Source organism: Argiope bruennichi, chromosome 6 (genome assembly GCF_947563725.1).
Source record: "Argiope bruennichi chromosome 6, qqArgBrue1.1, whole genome shotgun sequence".
Lineage (NCBI taxonomy): Eukaryota > Metazoa > Arthropoda > Arachnida > Araneae > Araneidae > Argiope > Argiope bruennichi.
Window position 1 is genome coordinate 133,131,461 of NC_079156.1, and position 23,701 is coordinate 133,155,161.

Here is a 23,701-nt window from a genome sequence, read left to right on the forward strand (position 1 = left end):
CATAAATAATCCAATAGAACTATTGAGAAGAAAATTATCGACTTTTTTTAGAAATCAGAAATTTAAATATTTGACACTCTCGATGATCTATCGACGTGTAAGTTACCCCTTTAGAAAAATGTTTTTTTTTTTTTTTATGTTGTCGAGTCAATGAATTATATTTTGTGTTTAAAATACTATGATTTCACAACTATATGAAGAATCCAATAGACATCCTCAACGTTCGAGGAAAAAAAAAAAGATTAAAACAAAATTACAATTTTTTTTCTAACAAATTTCTTATTGATACCTTTAGAAACTAGAGAACTATATTTTTATTATAAAATTTGTTTCTTTCTTTATTTAACTCTGAGACTTCAGTTCTTTTCTGACAAATCTCCTTATCAGATTCTTTGAATTCTTTGAAAAAAATTAGGAATTGACTCTTTGTAAAAAATTAAGCAAATATTTAGCTGAAAATACAACCAGTTACCATGTCTGAATATAACATTTTGAAGAGAAATTGCAGAAATTTCACTCAAATTAAAGTTGTTAAAAATATTTTTCAAATTTTGTATTCTTTAAAAAATTTACTCCTGATTTAATTAAGCTTATTATCCGATGACTTATTTTATATGTTTTTTTTTCCCATGACTATGACTTTATTTTTGAACATTTCCTCTTGGACTGAAAGTCGTTATCTAAATTCAGATAAATGAAACTGTTATTTTTACCTATCTTATTTAGTTCAAAATTTAGATGCATGATATTTGGCAGATTCTGAATGACCAATGCAGCATTTTAAAACAATAAGAATGTGGTTTCGCGAATTTTCAAATTGAAGTACAATTCGACTGAACTGTAATCAATAGTTGAATTCTGAAAATATTGAAATATTTTATTACAATTGAAATTGCATATTAAAATAAAAATATTTTAATATGCATTACTATTTTAAATGCAATAATAATTATGGATGTTAAAAAATTTGATTACGATTGAGATTGCATCACTATATAGAATTTCAAATTCTAAGTTTATCCGAAGCAAATGAAACAAAGATTCAAAATTCATCTTTTTTCATAAAATAAGTATAATTATATAAAAGCATTTAAAAATTAAGTTTAGGATACAAAATTGTTAAACTAAAATTTGTTTCATTCTGTTCCGTAATACTGCGAGCCGCATGTTTGGCCCATTTGTTTAATGTTTCTTACGCCATTTTTTTTCAGCCATGTTACGGACATCCACTCTATGCTAGAGGTGACCGTCTACGACGAAGACAGGGATAAAAGGTGCGAGTTTTTGGGAAAAGTTGCAATTCCTCTTTTGAAGGTACTTGTACGACACAAAACTCTCTTTTCCTTCTTCTTCCGCCATTTCTTATAGAACGCTTTTAAGCAGAGATAAAAAGAAAGCTGATTTATTTTACGATTTATATTCATTATCGTATCTGGAAAAAGGATATCTACTATTTTAAATTACCTAACTGGTTCGTGATTTCTTAAATAATTTTTTTTCGCTCGATTGAATGTTCTAATGACACTTTTAATGCTTCTCTTATCATAGTTATTGCTATCTCTATCCACAATTTGATTTTGGTTTTAACCATAAAAATGTCCTTGTTTTACTGCTTATTTTTCTAAAATTAAATGCAATCAGTGCTAAACGAAACTTCTGAGAGTGGAAAAAAAGATTATTTGTGCAAATTGTGGGATAAAAATGACATCCAAATATTTATCGCAACTATTACAGGAATATTATATGTGGAATTTGCATTAAGAGAACGAATTGTGTAAGCTTTTAAATCGTAATATAAATTTGGAAACATTATATTTGATTTTATCTAGAAGCTCTATCTGGTTTATGTACGCAATTTAAATGTTTTCCAACTCTAGAAAAGCTAATGGAATTCTTGTTTTAATAATTCATTTGTCTATTTTTAAAATTAATTTCAAAAGGTAATTGAAATAAAATCAAAGGGAATGTTTTCCTTGGACTTCCTTATGTACTTACATATTATTGAAAAAGTTTTGTAAAATCAATGAAAGATCCGGGAGTGAAGATGATACCAGAGAATCGAATATTACCGTTCCATTGACCTTTTTGTTATAAATTTGATAAAGATTGACAATTGTGATATAAAAAGACAATACAATAAACGTTCTGTGATTAAACTTCTTATTTTTCCATTTATTTTGTAGAAAAGCAGATAGTTTTTTTTATCTTTTGATAATTTAGTTCAAATTTACATAGATTTATTTATAGTTTTGGTGTATAAAAGTATATATTGAAATTCATCTATCAATCAAATTGCGTTTTTACGTTATCAAATTCATATACTCACAAATAAATATACCGACAGACAATCGGCCCATTGACGAATCTGGTGATAAACCATCACTCATTGGCGTCATCATAACCCATTAATGAATCTAAAATTTGATACAATTCTATATTTCTGATTTTAAAATGAACCGCTGAAATTCCTCCATCTATCTCTTTGCATATCTCAGTCATTATATTGATATGGAAACGACCAGAGAAAGAGCGAAACGAATTTCTCTTTAATGGATTTCTTCTAAAATTTCATTATAGATAAAAATTTGGTGTAACATACGAAATTACTTCTTTTAAATTATTCCATTATTTCAAAGAAGGTGTTTTTGGCTTCAGGAAAATGAAAAATGTACTGATTCGTCAAAATTTCAAAATACAATTTTTTCGATTCTTACACGACTTTCTATACAAGAAGGCAAAAAAACAATGACAGCCATAAGAATGATAAATTTCAATTGCATTTGGCCATTAGGCGTTTAAAAATCCTATGTCAGCCTGTATTGTTTCACTTTTAAGAGGATATATTTACTTAATAGTCTTTACTATTTAATAAGAATGTAATTTCATTCTAATCATTTATTTGATTTATTTACATTTTGATTGAACGCTTATTTTACTCTCATAATCTTCAATTTATTATTGTTCAGCTTATTCAAACTTTTAAATTATTTAATTACTTTGAAATTCAGATTAAATTTAAGATCTTTTTTTGTAGATACCTTCAGGTTTTTCTATTTTTAAAAAAAATATTGTAGACATAAATAAAAATTTAAAAAGCGCAGAACACTTTTCTTATTTCATTAAAAATTATAAAAGTAAATATTTAATTCAGCAAATAAATGTGGAACTCAAGGTCAGTTTTTTAACACCTACAAATCGAATGAAATTTACCTCTATGCAATTAAAAACGCATCTTAGTTAAATTTATGTCATCATTTATATTTCAACAACATATTTAGAGCGAGTAATGATGCAAACATTTTCTTCTTACCAGGTGAGGAATGGGGAAAAGAAGTGGTATGTCCTGAAGGACAAGAAGCTAAGGACGAGAGCGAAGGGACAGATATTATTGGAAATTTATGTATTTTACAATCCTGTAAGTATACTGACCATTTTACTTTTGTCCATTTCTTATCATTTGATTTCCGGTACTTATCTGTTAAAGATATCCTAATCAAAAACTGCGAAGTCTGGTAGCTCTTCATAGTGTTGAATGCTGGAGCCAAAATGGAATGATGCCAGATATTTTAACCAACAATGTTATCGGCTTTGTAAACGGAAAATAATTCGATTTTCTAATTATTTCTCACAGTAGAGAATACCACAAGAAACAAAACTTCTTTAGATGGGGACCCATCAACAAGAGGGTGTGTGTTATGTGGAGGGGGGGGACATCATGAATTATGTTCTAATACAAAATGGTTGCTATGTTGTACAATTGTTGTTCCAAAACAACAATAGCATCTATTTCCAAATAATTAAATGAAGAGAATCGATAACAATGCTGGCAACATACAACGAGATACATCTCACTCATTCATTTTAAGATAAATTTTCGTTTACAAACAAATAACATACATTAACTTTCCATACTAAAAACGTATATTATTTCTTCTCTCCAGCATTTTAGTCATGGAATCATAAATATAATTAAATGGAACAAAACTAAAGTAATGCAATATTTCTCTCGACGTAGTTTCGGTGTATATAAAGGTGGAAAAGGATGCTTATAAATTGAAATATTTTGGGGCAATATTTCGTTGACAGAAAGGCATTCGAAGGACAGAAATTCCTCTGTGCCTTCCGTGCGATTTCAAGTATACCTAGTTGACAATGAAAAAATTGTCGGTTGATAGCTTGAAACCAATATTGAGACGTTCACTATAATCATAAATTGACTTTCCCGACCTGCCTCGAGGCACATGTAAAAATCTGAATGATCAGACCGCCGCTACAGCGACACTGGCGAGAACTGTGGTTGAATCCTAAAAGCCATCACCGGCCATGGTACAACCGCTCCTGTGGGAACTACGTCCATCATAGATAGGAGGTAATAAACCCCCATCATTTCTGTACCCACCAGGGTAACGAGAACCAACCACCATACCGGAAGCTTCTCATCCGCATTTCTGAGATGCCCCCATCAGGTTGCCGACGTTGCCTATAATAAAGACTTACTTTGGAAAAATTTATGTCATCTTGTCTTTAAAAAAATAGGGAATAATATGATTCCATTTAGGCTACAAGAAAGCAAGCAAAAAAAAAAAAAGAGAGAAGAAGGCGGAAATATATGATAATGACAGCAGCAGCTAATAATTATTGCAAGTATTTTCTTAAAATAATTTTAGGCAACATTTTTCAGTATTTCTTTTAAACTTCTCTGATTTCCTTCCTTCTTTATCCTAAAGGGTGAGCAGGTCGCCAGATAGCAATGCTTCGAAATATGATACTACTGTTTGTTCAAAATATGCATTCAATAACCTATTATACTGCTATATCTAGGAATATTTTAAATTGAAAACATGCTAGATTATCTATAAGTTGAAAATATTAGTTGCAGTAAGAAAACTTTTATTCCATTTGAGTATGCTGTATTTTCAACAACATAGGAATTTCCTTCTCTCTAATCAAGCAGTATTGGAACTTGCAGAATTTCAATTTCAACATCTGTTGCAGGCCATTTGAGAAAATATATAATAATTTTAACATGTTTTTTTCATTTCTAAATTTTACATGTTTAGATACAATGCATATTTTTTACATGTGTCTTAAGGTTATATGAAAAGTTTTATGAAATAAATTAATTTTCGATTCAATTTTAGAATTAATACATCTTAATTTCATACATAGAATATCAATTTTAAGCATTTAAAACTAAAATCTTTTCAATTATATAAATTATCTTTAAATGTTTCTTTATCCTATTCCTGAGAATTTAAACGTTTAATGATTCATCAACTGAGAAACATCTCTGATTCTAATCTCGTTTATGAGTCAGTTGACTCTACCATATACAATTATACATTACACACTTATTACTTTCGGAGAATCAATTCATGTAATTAGGTACGCCATGCCTCATGATTCTGTCTTCCGTTTCAGATCAGAGCCAGTCTCATCACCTTCACACCTAAAGAAACGAAGTACATGCAACAGGAACAAAGGTTTAAAAGATCAGTGAGTCAAATTCTTTAGAACTTTCTGCACGGCATTTGTCTTTGTAATGTGTTGAATGACAGCATATCTTTCTGTGTAGAAAATGGATAGCTGTTCTCCACAAACAACAGTATTTATAAGTTGCATAATTTTTTTTTTCATAACACAATTTTATAACTATGTCAAAATTACTTTTATGGCAAAAAAATCCTATAAAATATTATTCCAAATACATGTAGTAGTCTAATTCAACCAGTAAAAGCTCAGCTCGCTAGTGTATCCATACAATTTAATCAATGAAGATTTCCGACTAGGTGGATTGCTAGGAACTAGGAATCTGCCTAGGGCCCAAGAGCTGACGAAGGGCCAAAGACAGGTCAATTAAAAATTGTTTCATATGTTAAAAAATATATTTATCATTTCTAAATGAATAATTTCTTAGTGAAAATTCTATAAATTATAAAATATTAGATTAATACCAGTACTTCGCCAAGTATAATGGGTGAAGTTCTCAACTGTTCCATTACGTTCATTTGGTTATTACAGTATTTAAAAAAAACAAAGTCGCTATTTAAATATGATCATGTGCCTCCACGATGGCCAGAATAAATAAAAATATAAAATAAATATATGCACATTTTTTGGAAAGTTTTATATATTTACTAAGATATATAACGAACCTAAAATAAATCTTTTATCATTAAAATGTTGAATAAATTAAGATTGTGTGGAAATATAAGAATACACTGATCTTTTAATAGCATGTGTGGTTAAATTGACCTAATAACCTACATAGTGTGCACTGCTTAGGTCCGCAAAATGTCTAAATCCGCCACTGAATGCTGTGGATTTTGCATTTTGTTTCATATTGTGTTGAATAGAAATGAATATGTATATTGCACCTATATCTGTTGACTAACTCGATAAAAATCTGACAAATATACGAAAAAAAACCCTGGATTTTTTTAATCGTAGAACTAAAGATTAGCAAGCTTTAAAAGTTTCATATTTTAGAATCTACTCAAATTTTTGATATTTGTAAATTTTAGAATTATCACCTGCAACAGATGAATCATTAAAACTGTCGAACTAATCTTAGCTGAAATTTGAAGCCGTTCGCTAATTGTATGCGGTTAACACACAAGTATTAAATATTTAATATTCTCTTCTAATTTGGAATCCATATTATGAAAATTAAAGCGAAATTGCAAAAACAAAATTTAAGCACTGTTTACTTTTAAAATCAATAACTTTTTAGTCTTTGTATATATTTTCGTCTGATTCACGTAAAATCTTTGATGTATCTATTTTCAAGATTTTTTTTATTGTTTTATTTTGATAAAAATTACCAATCACGTATTTGATTGTTTTTATGTATTTAACGTTGTTCAGCTTACTGATTCGATTGAAAGAGCTCTTAAGAGCAAATGAATCCTTGAAAAAGAGTATAAATATAATTACACTGATAATTTTTTTACATAAATTTCATAAAAGTTTTAACAAATTTTCTGAAAAATTCGATATTTATATATATATATTCTTTAATATTTTTAATATTACTTGTTAACAAATTTTAATTTCTTAACATGTTTTTTTAATTATAATTGTATATTCATAAATTTTTAGTATACAATTTGCCTTTTAATGTTCTTTAGATTAAGTACTTTCAGTTTTTATTCTTTGTTAAGTTGATGTTTATTGTTTATTTTGTTATTTAATTCTGTTATTGGAATTTCTGTTATGCATATATTTTTAAGTAAATGAACATTTATATAAATTTTAGTGTCAAGGAGCATACTGAATTTCATTTATTTTTCATGTTATATTAACTATCGTGGCCATACAAAATGAACAATCAGATAATCTATCTACTCTTATACAAATATTTAGGCCAAAAAATATACACAAGTATGCAAGTATCATACATTTTGATGCAAATATCATACATCAAAATTTACTCATATAACATGCTTATGTTCCCATTCAAAGAAATAAGTACATTTTATCAATTAGTTTGATAAAATGTATTTGAAGGAATTGATCCAAAATTTTATACAAGTATGCCATTTTGATTATCAATTCTGTGTTTAGTTTCCTAAATTTAACTTGTAACTTTGCATTTCAAAGTTATCCTATTCTTGTGCAGATGGTCAGACGAACTTCACGCTCATAAATTTCATCTAAAATTTAATATATATCGTCACTATAAATGCAAATTATTGAATATTCTAAAAAGCATTCCATAGCATTTCTTCTACAGTATCTATAATTCAAATAGAAATACCTATTACTCATTTCATCCTAGTTCTATGCATTTTTTAATCATCATATCCACAAACAGAGAGTAACAATTCCAAAAATAATGTTCAGAAGGGCTAAGATCTAAAACATGGTAATTATGGAAACATTAAGGTCGAATTTTCCTGGAATTTACAATACTATAAAAATAATACTATTTCTTTATATTCAAATATAGAATAAAATAATATTTCTTTATATTCAAGAAAAAAAGAAAAGGAAAGAACCCTAAACTGATAATTTAGTCAATTGCATTTTTTCCCCTTTTTTCTTAATTCTTTATTTTTTTTCTCTCAGTTTTTGTCAGGACCACACCCAGTGGGTTGGAAATCTTTTGAGCAACATAAAGGAGACAAAAAGAACCTTCCTAAAAATATTTCATTTTTTACATTACATGATTAGTAGCTCATTTCTTGGCATTTATGAAAATACTGAAATAAGTTTTCATTTCTCTCCTGTTCCATTTGATTTTTTCGTGTCAAGAGACAAAAAGAACCTTCCTTCTTCCTAAAAATATTTCATTTTTTACATTACATGATTAGTAGCTCATTTCTTGGCATTTATGAAAATACTGAAATAAGTTTTCATTTCTCTCCTGTTCCATTTGATTTTTTCGTGTCAAGAGACAAAAAGAACCTTCCTTCTTCCTAAAAATATTTCATTTTTTACATTACATGATTAGTAGCTCATTTCTTGGCATTTATGAAAATACTGAAATAAGTTTTCATTTCTCTCCTGTTCCATTTGATTTTTTCGTAAAAGAGACTGAAAAAATAATCGATTGAAAAGGAAAATGCAATTTTAAGATTTCGAGAAACTCTACATAGGTTGACTTCTGGTCCATCCTTTTTTCTGCTTGTATCGAAAAATAAATAGAATTGTCAGAAAAATTCTGCCTAGATAGTTTAATGAGTCTCTATGTTTTAGACTTCCTTCCATCCGAAACAAACATATTTTTATAATTATGACTGACTACATACATGATGACTCGAAAATATATAAAAGAAAAAGAATACAAATTGGTATGTACACACCAAAAGTGCATGATTCTGTCACGTTTTGGACGAGACGCATCATCTATCTATGATGAATCATAACATAATACAAAAGTGAAAAATAGGCCAAATGTATGAAATCTTGCATACTCTTTCAGCCACTAGAATTATGAACTATGGCGATCTGACTATGAGGAATTGGAAATGTTATTATTCTCTAAATGTATGAATTTTTGAGTACGATCTTTTATACCGAAATTGTAAATCAAAATGAATGTTTAAAATCTATAAAATAACAGAAAGTCATTCTATCTCAACTTCTGCACGCTCCATTGCCTCCACTATTCGTTAAAGCCAAATAAAAAACACGCCGTGCTGTAAAAATAAACGAAAGAAAAATCGGAGGCCTTCTCCTTGATTTGTAGTAGATGCAATGATTTTCAACACTTCAGCCATTTAATGTAAAATGCAATATAATACTTTTATGTAAAAATTTAAACAAGAACCCATGTGAATAAGATGATATTAAAGTATAACAAACCAAAAGATGAAATCGAACACAGGTGGTCTGGTGCATAATTTGATTTCCCAATCACCAGAATTATATATGTTTATTCACTTTTGAATAGGATGCGTCATCGATTTCCCTGTGTATAGATCTGACTATTAGAAATGTACAAGAGGAAATGAAAAATGTAACATTTTCTAAATGCATGAATTTTAGAGTATGATCTTTACATCAAATAAAAACTTTAATTAATCTAAAACTTCGAATAATAAAAATTAATTTAATAATTATTTTTTGCAAAATAATTTTTAACTAATTAATTTAATTTTTAACTAGGTTAAGTTTTAATTAATAAAAAATAATTTAATAATTAAATAAAGATCAATTTAATAATGCAATAAAAATAGATTACAAAAATTAATTAGTTAAAAATTAGTTAATTAATTTTTAACTAATCAATTTTGTTTAATTTTATTTTTTAATTGCAACTTTAATTACCACACATTTTAATTAAACTAATTGATTTAATAATTTAACTGTGGATAATTAAGCTTTAATCAATTTAGGGTTTAATACTAGGCTCTCCCGTTATAAAACATATTTAAAATCTAGAAAGAGAAAAATGTCGTTCTGTCCAAAAAATGCATGTTCTGTCATCTCTACTATTCGAAGAAACCAAACACAAAACAAGCCATGCTCTGGAAATAAACGAAAAAGATCGAAGGTTGAAAACTCTGGCTGGTTTGTGATAGATTCAATGGGTTTTAAAACTTTTGCCTTTCAAGATTCAATGTAAAATACAATATAATTCTTTTATTGAAACGTTTGCACAGATAATCACTAGAGAACGGTGAAACCTATTTTATTTAGTTTCTAGTTAGATATACAATGCCAGGCTGTTTGGATTTAAAAAGATCTTAAATGACTATTTTTGTTCGTTAATATAGATTTGATTACATTTGTATCGCAAAAGATTACCACAGTCACTGTCACATAAATAAAAATAAGAAAATGGCAATGGTAAAATTATTATTCTTGCTTTTTAGATATTTGTGAAGAATGTGAATCGTGTGAAGATGATGCTCTTTGGAGTTGTGGAACTTCTGAGATTTCTCAACAGTTGTTTTTTATGGGAATCGACTCTTCGCAGTATATCAGCATTTGTAGTAAGCATTCACTCTCCAATTATTGCATATTAGAACTTATCGACTGTATATATTATATATATATATATATATATATAATACAACCGCTAAGTTCATTTATTTTATTTTATATATTTATTGTTCTATTTGTTTATTCAATTTGCAATAAATAAGTTTTTAAATAAAATTATTTGAGATTTTGCAAAGTATTTAGCATAATTCATTTTAAATTAAATATTTAATTTAAATTTAGAATATCCCTTTCCTGATGAACATCTGGCATCCAAAAAGTAATTATGTGCCAAATGTGGTAGCTGTAGGTCGAGGAGTTGATAATAAAATTTTCCATAAGCACATCATATGATACAGTTTACAGAGAGTTATTACTATGTTAAAACCGCATTAAAAACCAAATTATGCAGAGAAGATTTATTTGAGAATAAAGGCAATCTCGATTACCGATGAATGAATTGGTCCTCAGAGTTTGTTAAAATTAAATAACTTAGAGAAAAATTTAAAACCCTTCCCTCCATTCCAATGAAAAAAGTTTGAAAAAACTAAGCTAGAATTCTAAGAGATAGAATTATTTTTATGGAAAAAAAAGGCATGACGATAAAAATGTAAAAATAATGGTAATAGCCGAAGAATTGTTATTACACGCACATCACACTTATCGCCTCTTTTCTCTTTCAGGTGTTCATTGTGATAACGTACACTTTCGAATTTTACATGCTCCCCGTCGCCTTGCTGATTCTCTACGTGAAGAACTATGTGATCTACGCTCTCACGGGTAGACAGATCGTCACTCGGGATGAAGATGAGGTAGGTTTTCTTTTGCCTTTTTAATAGAAAACTTGATTGTATAACAACAGGTTAACTGAAGCGTTGACCGATTATGTGAAAGGGCTAAAAATGTGTGATTCATTATGCAAATTCATTCATTGTTATCATGAGGAATCAATCCCATTCGTCTCTCACCATATAAAGGAATGTTTTCTTATAAATTCGCATTAATTACCGAAGATTTAGATCCTGATTTAATCAAGAGTCATTGATCACTGTCAAAATGTAATCAAAAGACAAGCCCTAAGACTATTCTTGGTCGAAATATATTTTAATGATTATTGTAATCTGAGATTGTATTCCAGTACTACCCCACATGCCTTATGCAGATTCCATTGCATTTCTAAAGTTGATTTGCTCTTGAGTATTCATACAGATTGTATTTTAAAGTTCAACTACTGTTACATTCTTTTAACTTGGCTGTACTATCAGAAAGTCAAAGATAACGCTTTGTTGAAATTATATCTTAGGTAGTTAACAGGATGATTTGAAATTCAGACAATAATATAAACAATTGGGAGTAATCGAGGAAACACGAACAAATCAGAATAAGAAAGGTATATGTGTGATTGAAAATCCATCTGATGAGCCTGAAAATGCACGAGTATCCAAAAATGGCAAGCCATTGTCTGTTTCAATGTACATAGCAATCTGAAAGTCAATCCCAAAGGCAGTAATATCATAAATTGTTCTCTGTTCTGCATATACAATAAATTCTTTAAGTGTAGTAGGTATTAAAATCCAGCTACAGTGCTTGCCAACAGCGCCGTCTAGCTCATTCAGTTCATATTTCCAACCACGTTTCCCTTTGTGATTCTTATATGATTTTTGAGTGAACCTACTTTCCCTGATAACATTTGCGCATAGTTTTGAAAAGCCCTGTAGGCTTCTGAAAACCTTTCTTAGTACAAAGAAATCTCATAGAAAAATCCACGTATTAAATTTGCTGAAAAACTTTAAAAACACAACAATCCATGTATCAACCGCGTAACCATTTTTAATGTCATGGCCGTGGCAAAGTAAATGGAACGTTTTAAAAAATTATTAAAATAAATTTATATTTAATAATTTTATGGAAATGAAGTAATCAAAAAATAATTAAAAGTTTCCTACATTAATTGCATGAATTTTTATTAGCATTGTCAATTGACTCCTAAAAGGTAAATATATCCAATATTACATCATTCTCAAATCTTGGTCTTTAACATTTTCCCGTCGTTTATAATACTATTTTTTGGTCCCCTCAGATTTCATATATTCACATTGTTTGAAATTTTTCAAGTTTCCCCTTATAAAATTTAATGTTCTCCTTCGTTTGTGCACCCTTCAAGTAATTCAAAAGGGAAAACCATAAAGTGGTTTATCGAGGGAACAGAAATGACTTTGAAAATCCTCATGACCGTGAAAGGCAAACAAAAAGCCGTTTTATGGATTACATTATTCCGTTAAGAGTCCGTAATAAGGTATTTCATCTGGAGTAAATGTTCGTTAATATTATAGACACATTATATTTTTTAATTTAAAGTCTCATGTGGAGAAAGAGTATTTGTTGTAAATGATTCGATATTCATACTGTGAGAGATGATCTAATTAAAAGAATGCATTACACAATATTTTACCTTCTTACTCTTACATAGAATATAGAACAGAAATGCAAATGTAATATGTTAATAGAAATCAATTCACAATAGAATATTTTTTAAAGATGGATACTAGAAACAAGAACGATCGACTTCATAATATTAACGAAGAGCATTTATGAAACGCTCATTTATTTTTCATGAACATTCATATTGGTATAAATTATTTCTTTCGTTTTTTATTTTCTCAGGATTTACGTCACTTTCTCTCTAGTCCCTAGAAAATTGTGAAAGAGAAATAATACTATGCATGGGAAATATTTGAACTAAAACTAATTTAAAGGATGGGCTTTAGATCCCCTTTAAACAGTTTTTATGAGTTATATATGGATAAATTCTATTATATCTGTAGATATATACTTTATCGTTGATTATATTTAGGTATATTCAGAGTTTTAACTTTCTCTTAGTCGTGATATAAGAAAAGCAGTGTAATTGTCAAAAAATTCAAACTCGAAATTTTAATGAATCTTCTTGAGTCTCCATCATCCTTTCTGAGCTCGAAAAACTCTTTTCTGGAACTAAAAAACGTTTTTAAACGGATGAAGGTCTTTACAACAAATTTGTAGATGTCTGTCAAATTTTATGCAAATTCCACTCAGAGGAAATCTGACTGTCCATTGTTCGAATATAAGTTAAGGCGATAACTACAAAGCGAAGAGAATTAAATGAATACAAAGATACACAGATTTAACATCTCTATTACAGAACCTGTCAAACTTTGAGCCAAATCCAACAAGAGTTTGACATTCTATAGATCTTAATTTCAGGAATATGTAAACACGACAATTCAAAAACGCAATGACTTAAATTTATCAAATTTGACATGGGATTTTGTGATTATGAGTGTAGTTTTATGCCAATTTTTTATTTCAGTCGATTGGGAAAAATGGGTCTAAAACAGAAATTCGATTTTCGATACTATTAATTGCATGCCAGTTATTAATCGTCAAATAATTCGCCAAGGATCAAACGATAGATTCAGTAAAAATGCTAAATTTTCGCTTAAAGATTAATAATTCGTAATGAATGGACGGTAATGCCATGGAAGGGGTTTCCTGGGATAACACGTTTACTATCGCTTCTTAGAGTATTCGAGACAGTTTCGGGGAGACAACTCCCGCTGGTTCTTTGTAACAATCAAAGAGGTTTTTAAAAATAAATTAGCACTATAATTATAGCTTCTTGTCTTCATGGCTAACGGAAGGGGATTTCGATGGTCTGCCACTACGATTTGAAAATCGAGTGCCGTACAACCTTCAAAAGTGCCTCCTATTGCTAGTCCACTTCCTTTCTCGAAGACCTGTTTTCGAGAAAATATCACTTACCACTACCGCTATTAAAATCCACGCGATTCCTTCAAGATCACGTATGCAGTTGACAATCTGGTTTCAACTCATTCATAGAAGAGCAAAACTGCCGGGAGCAAGTCATTGACCTATCCATGTTCTGATTTTCCATCGACCAAACAGTCATGTGATCTCAATGGTGTAACATTGTGTCTTAGTGCGCATAGAGATTGCCCCTGTCTAACCACGATTTAACACGTACTAGTCAAGTAACAACTTTGATTCGCCACTTTTATCTAAAGTTAATGCTTCGAAAAAACATTTTGATGCACGCAATTTTTTTTTTCGGTAGCGTTTATTTAATACAATGAGTTTCGTTTAAACGATGCCTTTACATAATATATTGAGTTCCCCTAAAATGTTTTACTTTAGATTCAAGTCTCTAGTCCAAAATATGGTAGCATAAATGTATTTGAAATTTAAATTAATTTAATTTATTTTTAAAATATATTCTTCATTATAGTGCAGCCATAACGTGCACACAAAACTCTATTAAATACCATTGCAACGCTCGTGTGCATAAACGTAACTAAAGCAATGGAAAGTATTATTGTAAACTATGCTTAAAAATATTTTTTAATGTGCTAAAATTAGAAAAAAAAATTACGGTATTACGGAAGTAATTTTTTTATTCTTAAGCAGTTTCTTTTTTATTTCAGTTGGTGTAAACATGCTTTTTTAGCAATTATCGGGTTCCAAGATATTATTAAACGATAAACGTCAACATTTCGATCAGTTTTCGATTAAAAATCTAATTAAAATGATTAAAATTCTTTCTTGTTGAGCATTTACTACGCGAGAAGTAACTTTAATTTTTAATTCAGATTCAGAAATTTTGCCCTTTCTAAGCATCTATTATCTGGGAAAAAATCATGTTCCATTATGTTCCAAATTTCATATTTCTAAATCATAATGCTCTACACGGCGTGTTGGACAATTTTTCATCGTGCATCTCGTAGTTTGCAGATACTACACAACAGGGGTGGACAGATTTTTCCAAACTATAGGCTACTTCTAATTTTTTAAGGTGTTGCCCTCCACCCAGTGACGAAGGTGTAGTGAGTTTAAAAAAAGGTCAATATTTATTATAACTTAATAATAAATACGGAATATATACTTACCTACATAGTTACAAACATAATAATAAAAACCAGAGATATAATAATATCAAATTAAGGATTTAATATCAAACAATTCAAAATACATTAGAAAATAAATCATTTTCATCTAAGTTCTTGTAGTTAATGGAAGGTTAAGTCTCCATACTGTCTGCCAAGCTTGAATATCTCGTTATATAATAACTAACTGCTAATCTTGCACTGGATTCTTGCATTGGTCGTCTATGAGGTGGAAACGATATATTGTCTTAATTATTATATATTCACCGTTGGAAATGCAGATTCACACAGCTAGGTAGAGCCAAAGAACAATGTTAAAAGATATTCAACTTTTTAAAAAAATTATGATACTCTGCTTCGTTCATTAGAATCCAAAAGTTACTCTTAGGTTCTGAACTACTTCTTATTAAAGCTATGTCATTTTGAAGGAGAAAAACTTCGTTTTTCCTCAAAAGATAAATAGAATATATAATTTATATTTTCAGTTATTTCTTCCGCATCAACATTGCCAAATGGATAACACATGAATGTAACTATTGGTTTCTTTTAAAATACAAGCCTTAGGTCTTAGTAAAGGCGGTCATCCCAAATTGTGTTGGTGGTTCAACGGTCGATCGTGCCCACACCTCTATACAAGCCTATAAACACTATATGCTGGCACACACTTTTAATGACTTTTGATAATACAATTAAAATTATTCACGAATAAATTAATTACAAATGTAGCTACTTTTCCGCCATATAAATTTCCAGAATTTGAATTAATTTATTCAATCTGTTTAAATTATTTACAATTACGACATTTTGTACATTTTTCCCTAACTGATAGCTTAACCAATTCTTATTATTAGGGATTTGGAAGCTAATAATCCTGGTTTTAACTATAGAGCAACATGTGAGCATATCAGGTATCAACTGTATAAAATATTCAGTATTGCTGTCAGCTTAATTTAAAGTACAAAAAATACTTAAAGTATTCTCAAAATATTTTAATGCAATACACATTAAATATTCGAGACACCTTGGATTATAAAAATTTTATCTATTCATCGTTCAAACTTTAATTGTAGTTTCCTTTGTTCTAATATTATGATTGATTTGAAATTTAAATATATCAAATTATATACAATTTTGGTCTGTTTCTTGTATTTATAACATAATTCATTGCTAAGATTAAAACGAATAAATTCATTGATATGAATTATGTTCACTTTAAAATCGTATAGAGGTATTTTCTTTAACGTAAGATATTCTTTAGCGTTAGATAAATATGACATTTTAGAATTTGAAATATCAGTTAGTTATCTTGACGCAAAAGATCAAAAATGTCTGCAATAAGAGAATTTTTCTATCAGACGTAAATATATGTTGCAACCAACTGTGTTTTCGCTTCGAGCTATTTTGATAAAATGTCGACTTTGAACTTCGATTAAAAATAGAATAATATCAATAGCTGTTATAATTGGAAACTGACGTATCCAATGCATCACTTTTGTTTATAATACAAAAAAAATTTTAAGTATTCAAGAGCTTTTTTTATTGCTTTTGTCCTTGATAATTTTTTTTAGTCATCTATTGAGTTGTTTGAAAAAAAAAATGTTAGAGATTATTTACCATTCAATAAATTGTTATTTAAAATTTGATATCATACTTTGTTTCTTTTAATATTGTTTCTAAAAAATAATAACGTTTCAATTATTTTCGAAGAAATCATAGGAGCTGTTTTTTGACAATAAGTAGCAGTTAATAATAAAATAGAAATATTGAATAAAATGAACCAAATTTTAACCACAAGACTTCATTTTTTAAAGTTTTTTTCATTTTTTTTTCCTTTTTTCCGAATCGCTTTCTATATCATATTCCCGAATATGTTTTTAGAATGTATCATTTCTTTTATTTTGTCCCTCCCCTTACGACCTCCCCTTTGTTGATGACTTTACAATCTGAAGAATTTTACATATATGTCTTCTTTTAGTTGTATGAATAAAATTTTTGTTATATGATTAAGTTATTTTATTCCACACGAAAGAAATAAAAAATGGAACCTTTCTTGAAATTTAAATAAATATTCCACTTCAATAAAAATCATTGTCACGGATACTTAATAAGTATATAATTACCGTTTCTTTTTTTTTTCATATTGGTTTTGAAACTCCTACTTTGTCATAGTAAATGCCATTAATATACATATATTGAACAAAATTCTACAGCCTCTTATGAAACAGAAAACGTTACATAAAATTAAAATTACTGGAAGGAAAAGACGCTGGTTTAATGAAATTATTTTTAACCACATTGCAAATCTCCCTTTTTATTTTACTTCATAGAAAACTGTAAGGAAATATAATAAGTTTCAGCCTTTGCACTTTTTTGAAATATTTCACGAATCTTTCTTTGCATAAATTATTAAAATAAACACTTTGAAGTCCTTATAACGTGACGGATGCATTCTGAATAATTATATTACACGGGACTTGCAAAATAAGACAAACTTATGCAAAATCAAATATTTCTTAATTTATAACTATGCATATTTCTATTGATGTGAATCAGTCATACATTATTTCATTGTGAACAGATAATTATTTGTAGCTCATTTGTTTTTAAAATATATGAAGCTTCTTTATTTAAAAAATGAAGGAAAATATTTTACCTTATAATTTTAGGTGCGTTCGGGTATTGTTTTTCAAAAATCTATGCTTTTTTTTAAGCTATCACTTTTGCTATTCATAAATAACAGTCATAAAGCAAATGCATAAATTTGCTTTTCTGAACTAAAACTTAAAAACTGTGAGATAATTGCACGTAGTACTAAGCTGTTTATCACGTTGTATAAGAAATTGTCGCGTTTATACGAATTCGCATTATACAGAAACGGGTTAAAACAAAATGAATTGTTTTTTTGAAACTCTAGTGTTTATTCCGCGTAAGTCAAAAGAGTTGCTATCGGTCGTAACTTTCTACATAATGTCTTCTTAAAATGACTGTAACTAAAAATTTCACACTTAAAACGAATTCAACCCTTGTTTTTGAAATCATACGTCAGATATTTCTTGCCCTATATTTTCTTGGTTTTATATTTCTTTTGTGAAATCGAAAGCTGAGAAAATATTGCTCCAGAACTCACTTCACAGACGTTTCTATTTGCTATCATTAAATAATTCTTTATGTGAGCACTTTTTAAATTCGGTTCGTTTTGTACTTGCATTTTGTAATTAAAAGTTTTAAAAGGATGTATTTCTGAATTTACTTTCGGAATCTTGATGCTATTTTTATTACATTTCGAAATTATAATAATTGTAATTCTTTTACAGATAGAAGAAGTCGATGACGAAGATGATGAAGAAGATAAAGATGAAAGAGGGGTAAGTATCTAATATGAAATTATTCTTATTCAAATGATGAGATAATTTTTGGAACATAAGTATCTGAGAAAAGAAAATTTGATCATTTGAAAATAAAATTGGATGGCATTGCGACGCTTGAATTTTGTAAATATTTTAGAATTGAATTTGAAGAAACTCGAAAATTCGTATATGCAATTTCATCTGCATTTGAAAATACTTATTTTAATTAGTACTAATTATACATATTTTTTTAATCTTACAAAAAGAATTAAATTTCTTCCAAAATGCCACGTTTTTTATGGTTATACGTAAATAAGAGAATTCGTATCTCTTAGTTTTTAAAAATTTTAATGATAAAGTAAAGAAACGGTAAAATAAAAGGAAATGCGTAATTTAAGTTACAATGTGTTATGAGGCTTCAAAGTATTTTCCATTAAGTACATGAAATAAAAAATTGTAACACTTATTGTGTAATTAATTCAAACATATGGAAGATCGAATTAAGTAGGAATAATTTTTCAATTTTTAATATGTTTTAATACATACAAATCCTTGTCATTTTCATGGCTAGTTAACTTTTACCCTACTTAACGTAGTAGCCAATGTCACCTGTTTGTATGGAAATTGCATGAAATGATATACAGTTCTGTAAGATTGGTTTAAAAATGATTTAAGTGGGACCTTTGAATGCATCGTCATCTAAATGTTTTGTAACAGAATAGTTGCATGCTATAAAACATTAAATATCTTTTGATGATATGAAAGATTACATACCTTTTGATTTTGATTACCTTTTTATATCTCCCACTGGGGGTGGCACCTCAGAAATGAGGCTGAGAAGCTTCGGGATGGTGGTTTCGTTCTCTATACCCGAGTGGGTACAGAAATGTTTGGGGTCGGCTACCTACTATCGATGACCGGGTGGACTTAACCGTATCGGGGCCGGGGATGGTCCATAGAACTCAATTTTAGTTCCCACCAATGCTGCCGTGGTAGTCTGGTCATACAAATTTGATTAGAATGCCTTGAATTAGGCAGGGTGTAGTAGCCTTTTGATATTTTTTAAAATTATCACTAGAATAACATTTATTTTCTATGCAAAATATGGTTTCTTAAGACTGAGTTTCAGTAAGAAGTATTAAAATCTCATTTTGAGTAATTTTCCGTTTCCACAGGAAGAAAAGAAGACTCTGAAAGAGAAACTCCAGGCAGTTCAAGACGCCACTGCCATGATCCAAAACATCCTGGGAGAATTCGCCTCCTTCGGAGAGCGATGCAAAAAGTGAGTTTCCTTCTGGCAATCTGAACCTCTTGAGTGTTCCACTATTTCTCACACCTCTTGAGTGTTATTCGAGTTTAAAAAAATCATTGATAGACTTCTGCATAAGCTTGACTTTTCAGACACAACATAACTCGACTTATATTTTAGCTCTTGCAAGATTTAGATTTGATTAGACCATGTGGATTGTTGTTGATTCTGCTTATGATTAACTCTATTTTCTTTTAAATAGATTCCTTTTAGGAAGTTTACTTATTGCAATGGTCATCATGGCATGATTTCTGGGAATAAGTTATAGAGAGCGTAGAAGTCTCAGAATAGTTCGCAGAGGGTTCATCAAGAACTAAAAGGGAAGGAAAGATAGAAGTTGAAGTTTTCGTTTTCTTATAATTCCTTAATCATTGAAATTAGAAAGATTATTCCAGTTTGACATAGGATTGCCTCATATTCATGAAACCTTTTTGTATGGAAGGATTCAGACATCAGCGCCATAAGAAGTTACAATGCAATAGATTGCATTATACTTTAAAACTTTGTTATTATTAGTTTGCCGGATGTGGAATGGTCTTGTCTTCGAGACTATGCATCAAGACCGGAGTGTTTGCGGATTATAGATTCGATTCCATTTCCATGAGAGATCCGTTGTGTATACTAGCAGTTTTCTTGCGCTTAGCATAGAAAAGCGGTAATCTACCTTCTCCTCTCTACTTATCAACAGGAATTATTTTTTGAACTAGCAGGAAATTTATCCCTCAAATTTTTAAGTAATGCTTATAATATGGTTCTTTTTATGTTTTGAAGTATGATGTTGAAAACTGAATATGCCTTTTGGACTTTTCTTTTTCATTTAACCGTAGTATCCAAAATGTGATAGAAATCTACAGTTTTAGTGATGAAACCATGTACTAAATTTTATATACCAGTTTGATGTGTTTTTCAATTACTTTGTTAAGTGGACACAGATATAAGATAAAGTTTATATTCATATTACTCCAATTTCATCCCCTTAAAGATACTGCTAATGTTCCACAGTGTAAATTACTAAAAATTTGCAATCTTATTGTCGCTATTTCGCTGTTTGTTAAATGGTCTTGTGCGTTTTTACTAAGTGTTTTAAAACGAGGTCTCCAACGGAAGATCTCACAGACCAGTTGATTATTTTTTTTTTGATATACGTGATTACCTTAAGTAATACTTTTTTTATACTAATTATTTGTTTATATCCTATTCTTATTAATTTTATCAATGAAATCTGGAATTATTACCTTTTCCGATCGGAGCAAAATGATGGGATAAATTGACGATCATAATCTTGCCGTATTGTTTTTTATTGTTTTCTATTTGGCGTTTATATGAATTTCGTGCGATTTTCTTTATAAACATAATTCGCAAACTGTCTCAAATTCTACTGTAAACACAGACTTACAGATAACAGTCTAGAAATCTCACATTTGGAAGATATGCTGGTTCCAAAGGGAACACATAAAGGCACAATAAGAATATTTACACTAACAAAAGTATAAAGAGCAAAATGCGAAAAAAAAATGAACTGTTTCTGAGAATTTTCCTGATACTCATAATTTCTACCGAAACTTTCTAAGATAGTACAGTGCAGATTCCTGCATGTTGCAAGCTTTATTTTTACCTTCCATCAGGAAATTATGATAGAAGGCTACACAAATTACACGTAGTGGAAGATGTAATCTACAAACTTAAATGTGTTCACCGTTTGATAGTATAGAAACATGGATTTTGGATTATATTAGTTTTCTATGAGCTAGAATTTTAAATACGATAACTGTTTCATTGCATACTCTTCCAGAAAACTTACATAACAATGTTTAATCAATTAGCGTGAGGGCGTATATCTTTAGAGAATAAAAGTATATCCAGTTTTATCAGCATTATCATCTTATCTCGAGGTCCAATATCATCTACCTGCAAAACTTGATATGATAATATCAAAATGAAAATTTATCCAACCATTCTAGTAATATACAGGGTGTCTCAAAAACCTTGGCAGCGGATTTTATTCCTTAAATATTAATCATAGACATATACTGTAAATTACAAAGTTACGTACAAAAAGGTGTAAAATGGTATGAAATCGGTTAAAATTTTGTATTTTTTGAAGTTTAATCCCCTGAAAATTTTAATCGATTTTATAACATTTTGCACCATTTTTTATGCAACTTTGTAATTTACAGTATATGTCTGTGATCAATATTTAAAGAATAAAAGCCGTGGTAAAGGTTTTTGAGACACCCTGTATAAAGTAAGCAATTAATCACAAAAACTGAATTTATTAAAAATAGTTATTTGTTAATATCATCCCATTACCAATTAATTAATCAATAAATGTCAGTCACACTAATTGTTATAATTAGGTTTACTTACATTTTAATGCACTTTTAGTTCTTTAGATGCTATTTTCTCAAATTCTAATCTTTGATTGGATGTTCTTACAAAACACCTCATAAATTAAAATCTAATGTATATATATATATAATTTGTTTAAATTACGTATAACAATTTTTCAATGTGTTTTGCAGTTCCAAAACTGGAGAATAAATAATCTGTTCATTTTGAAAGATTTTATAACTGTTTTAAAGTTTCGAAGTATGAAAAAAAATGAAAATTTCATATTATTTTTAACTCGAATCCCAATATTTAATTAATGGACAAAAATACAGGGTATTTTTTAGTTCATGAATTAAATAATATATTTCTTAAGCGCTTTGCAAAATTTTAAACAAACATTTGATAAACTTCAAAACTAGAAGATTTTTGCTTTATGGCACTTTTTAGCCTCCCAGGGTCCTTTTTTTTCTTTTTGTTTTTAATGTGAGACTTAATTGGTATATTTTGGCATTATAGAGGTTTTCATTAGTCTTATTTATGTAAATGTTCAAAAATACAAACATTTTGTAACATTTTTCAAAAAATTCATCCGGGACGTAGTCCCATATCTTAAAAACCAAAAAGAGATTTAAATAATTAAGTTTAACTCCGTTCCAAGAGTAATTTTTAGGACATCGAAAGCACGCCTGGTTGTTTTAAATTAAAGCATCTTTCTTGTTACCTGATCTAAATCTGTTTTCTATTATCCGAAACTTCTATACAATGTGAGGATGCTTAGCCGACAATTACATAATTAGCATGCACCGGAACTCTTACTTCTAATAAACTCTGACAATTTAAAGTAATGGTTATAAGCCTCAGTTTTTATAAATTAAAAATCGCTATTGATTATAATATAATTTTAGCTTATATTAATAATTTGCAATTTATCTTATTGTATAAGTTTGAAATCTCCACCCGTATTTTATTTAGCATATTAATTTCATTTTATATTTCATAGTTTTTTTTACAATGCATTTTTTTGTAGTTTGTTCCTGAAATTTCGTCGTATTCATCTAATCTCTGCGTTTCTTTTCCAGTACTTTCAACTACACTGTACCCTTTCTCTCGTGGTTGGCTTTCTTGGTCCTCGTGCTGGCCACAGTTGTCCTGTACTTTGTCCCTGTTCGTTACCTCATCATGGCCTGGGGTAAATATTTTCTTTCCTTTTTCCCAACAGTTTTTCAAAACGGAAGTATAGAAAACGTTCCTTCCACTGAAAGGATATGCAGACTTCATTCTAGCGGTTTCATCTCCTTCCTTGCTGCTTTTAATAAGCAATTCTTTGATATTTGCAGAGATTG

The 23,701-nt window shown here is 29.1% G+C and overlaps 1 protein-coding gene across 8 annotated transcripts in view; it reads left to right on the forward strand.

The window, feature by feature from the left end:
• Window positions 1–23,701, forward strand: part of LOC129971338 (multiple C2 and transmembrane domain-containing protein 1-like) — a 386,350-nt gene that overhangs the window by 354,459 nt on the left and 8,190 nt on the right. For all 8 annotated transcript variants that reach the window (XM_056085007.1, XM_056085004.1, XM_056085008.1 and 5 more), the window contains 8 exons: window positions 1,212–1,314; window positions 3,314–3,415; window positions 5,422–5,496; window positions 10,323–10,442; window positions 11,115–11,243; window positions 18,686–18,736; window positions 19,894–20,000; window positions 23,438–23,547. In XM_056085007.1, coding sequence (XP_055940982.1) covers window positions 1,212–1,314; window positions 3,314–3,415; window positions 5,422–5,496; window positions 10,323–10,442; window positions 11,115–11,243; window positions 18,686–18,736; window positions 19,894–20,000; window positions 23,438–23,547 — 797 coding nt within the window. The remainder of the gene's footprint in view (window positions 1–1,211; window positions 1,315–3,313; window positions 3,416–5,421; window positions 5,497–10,322; window positions 10,443–11,114; window positions 11,244–18,685; window positions 18,737–19,893; window positions 20,001–23,437; window positions 23,548–23,701) is intronic.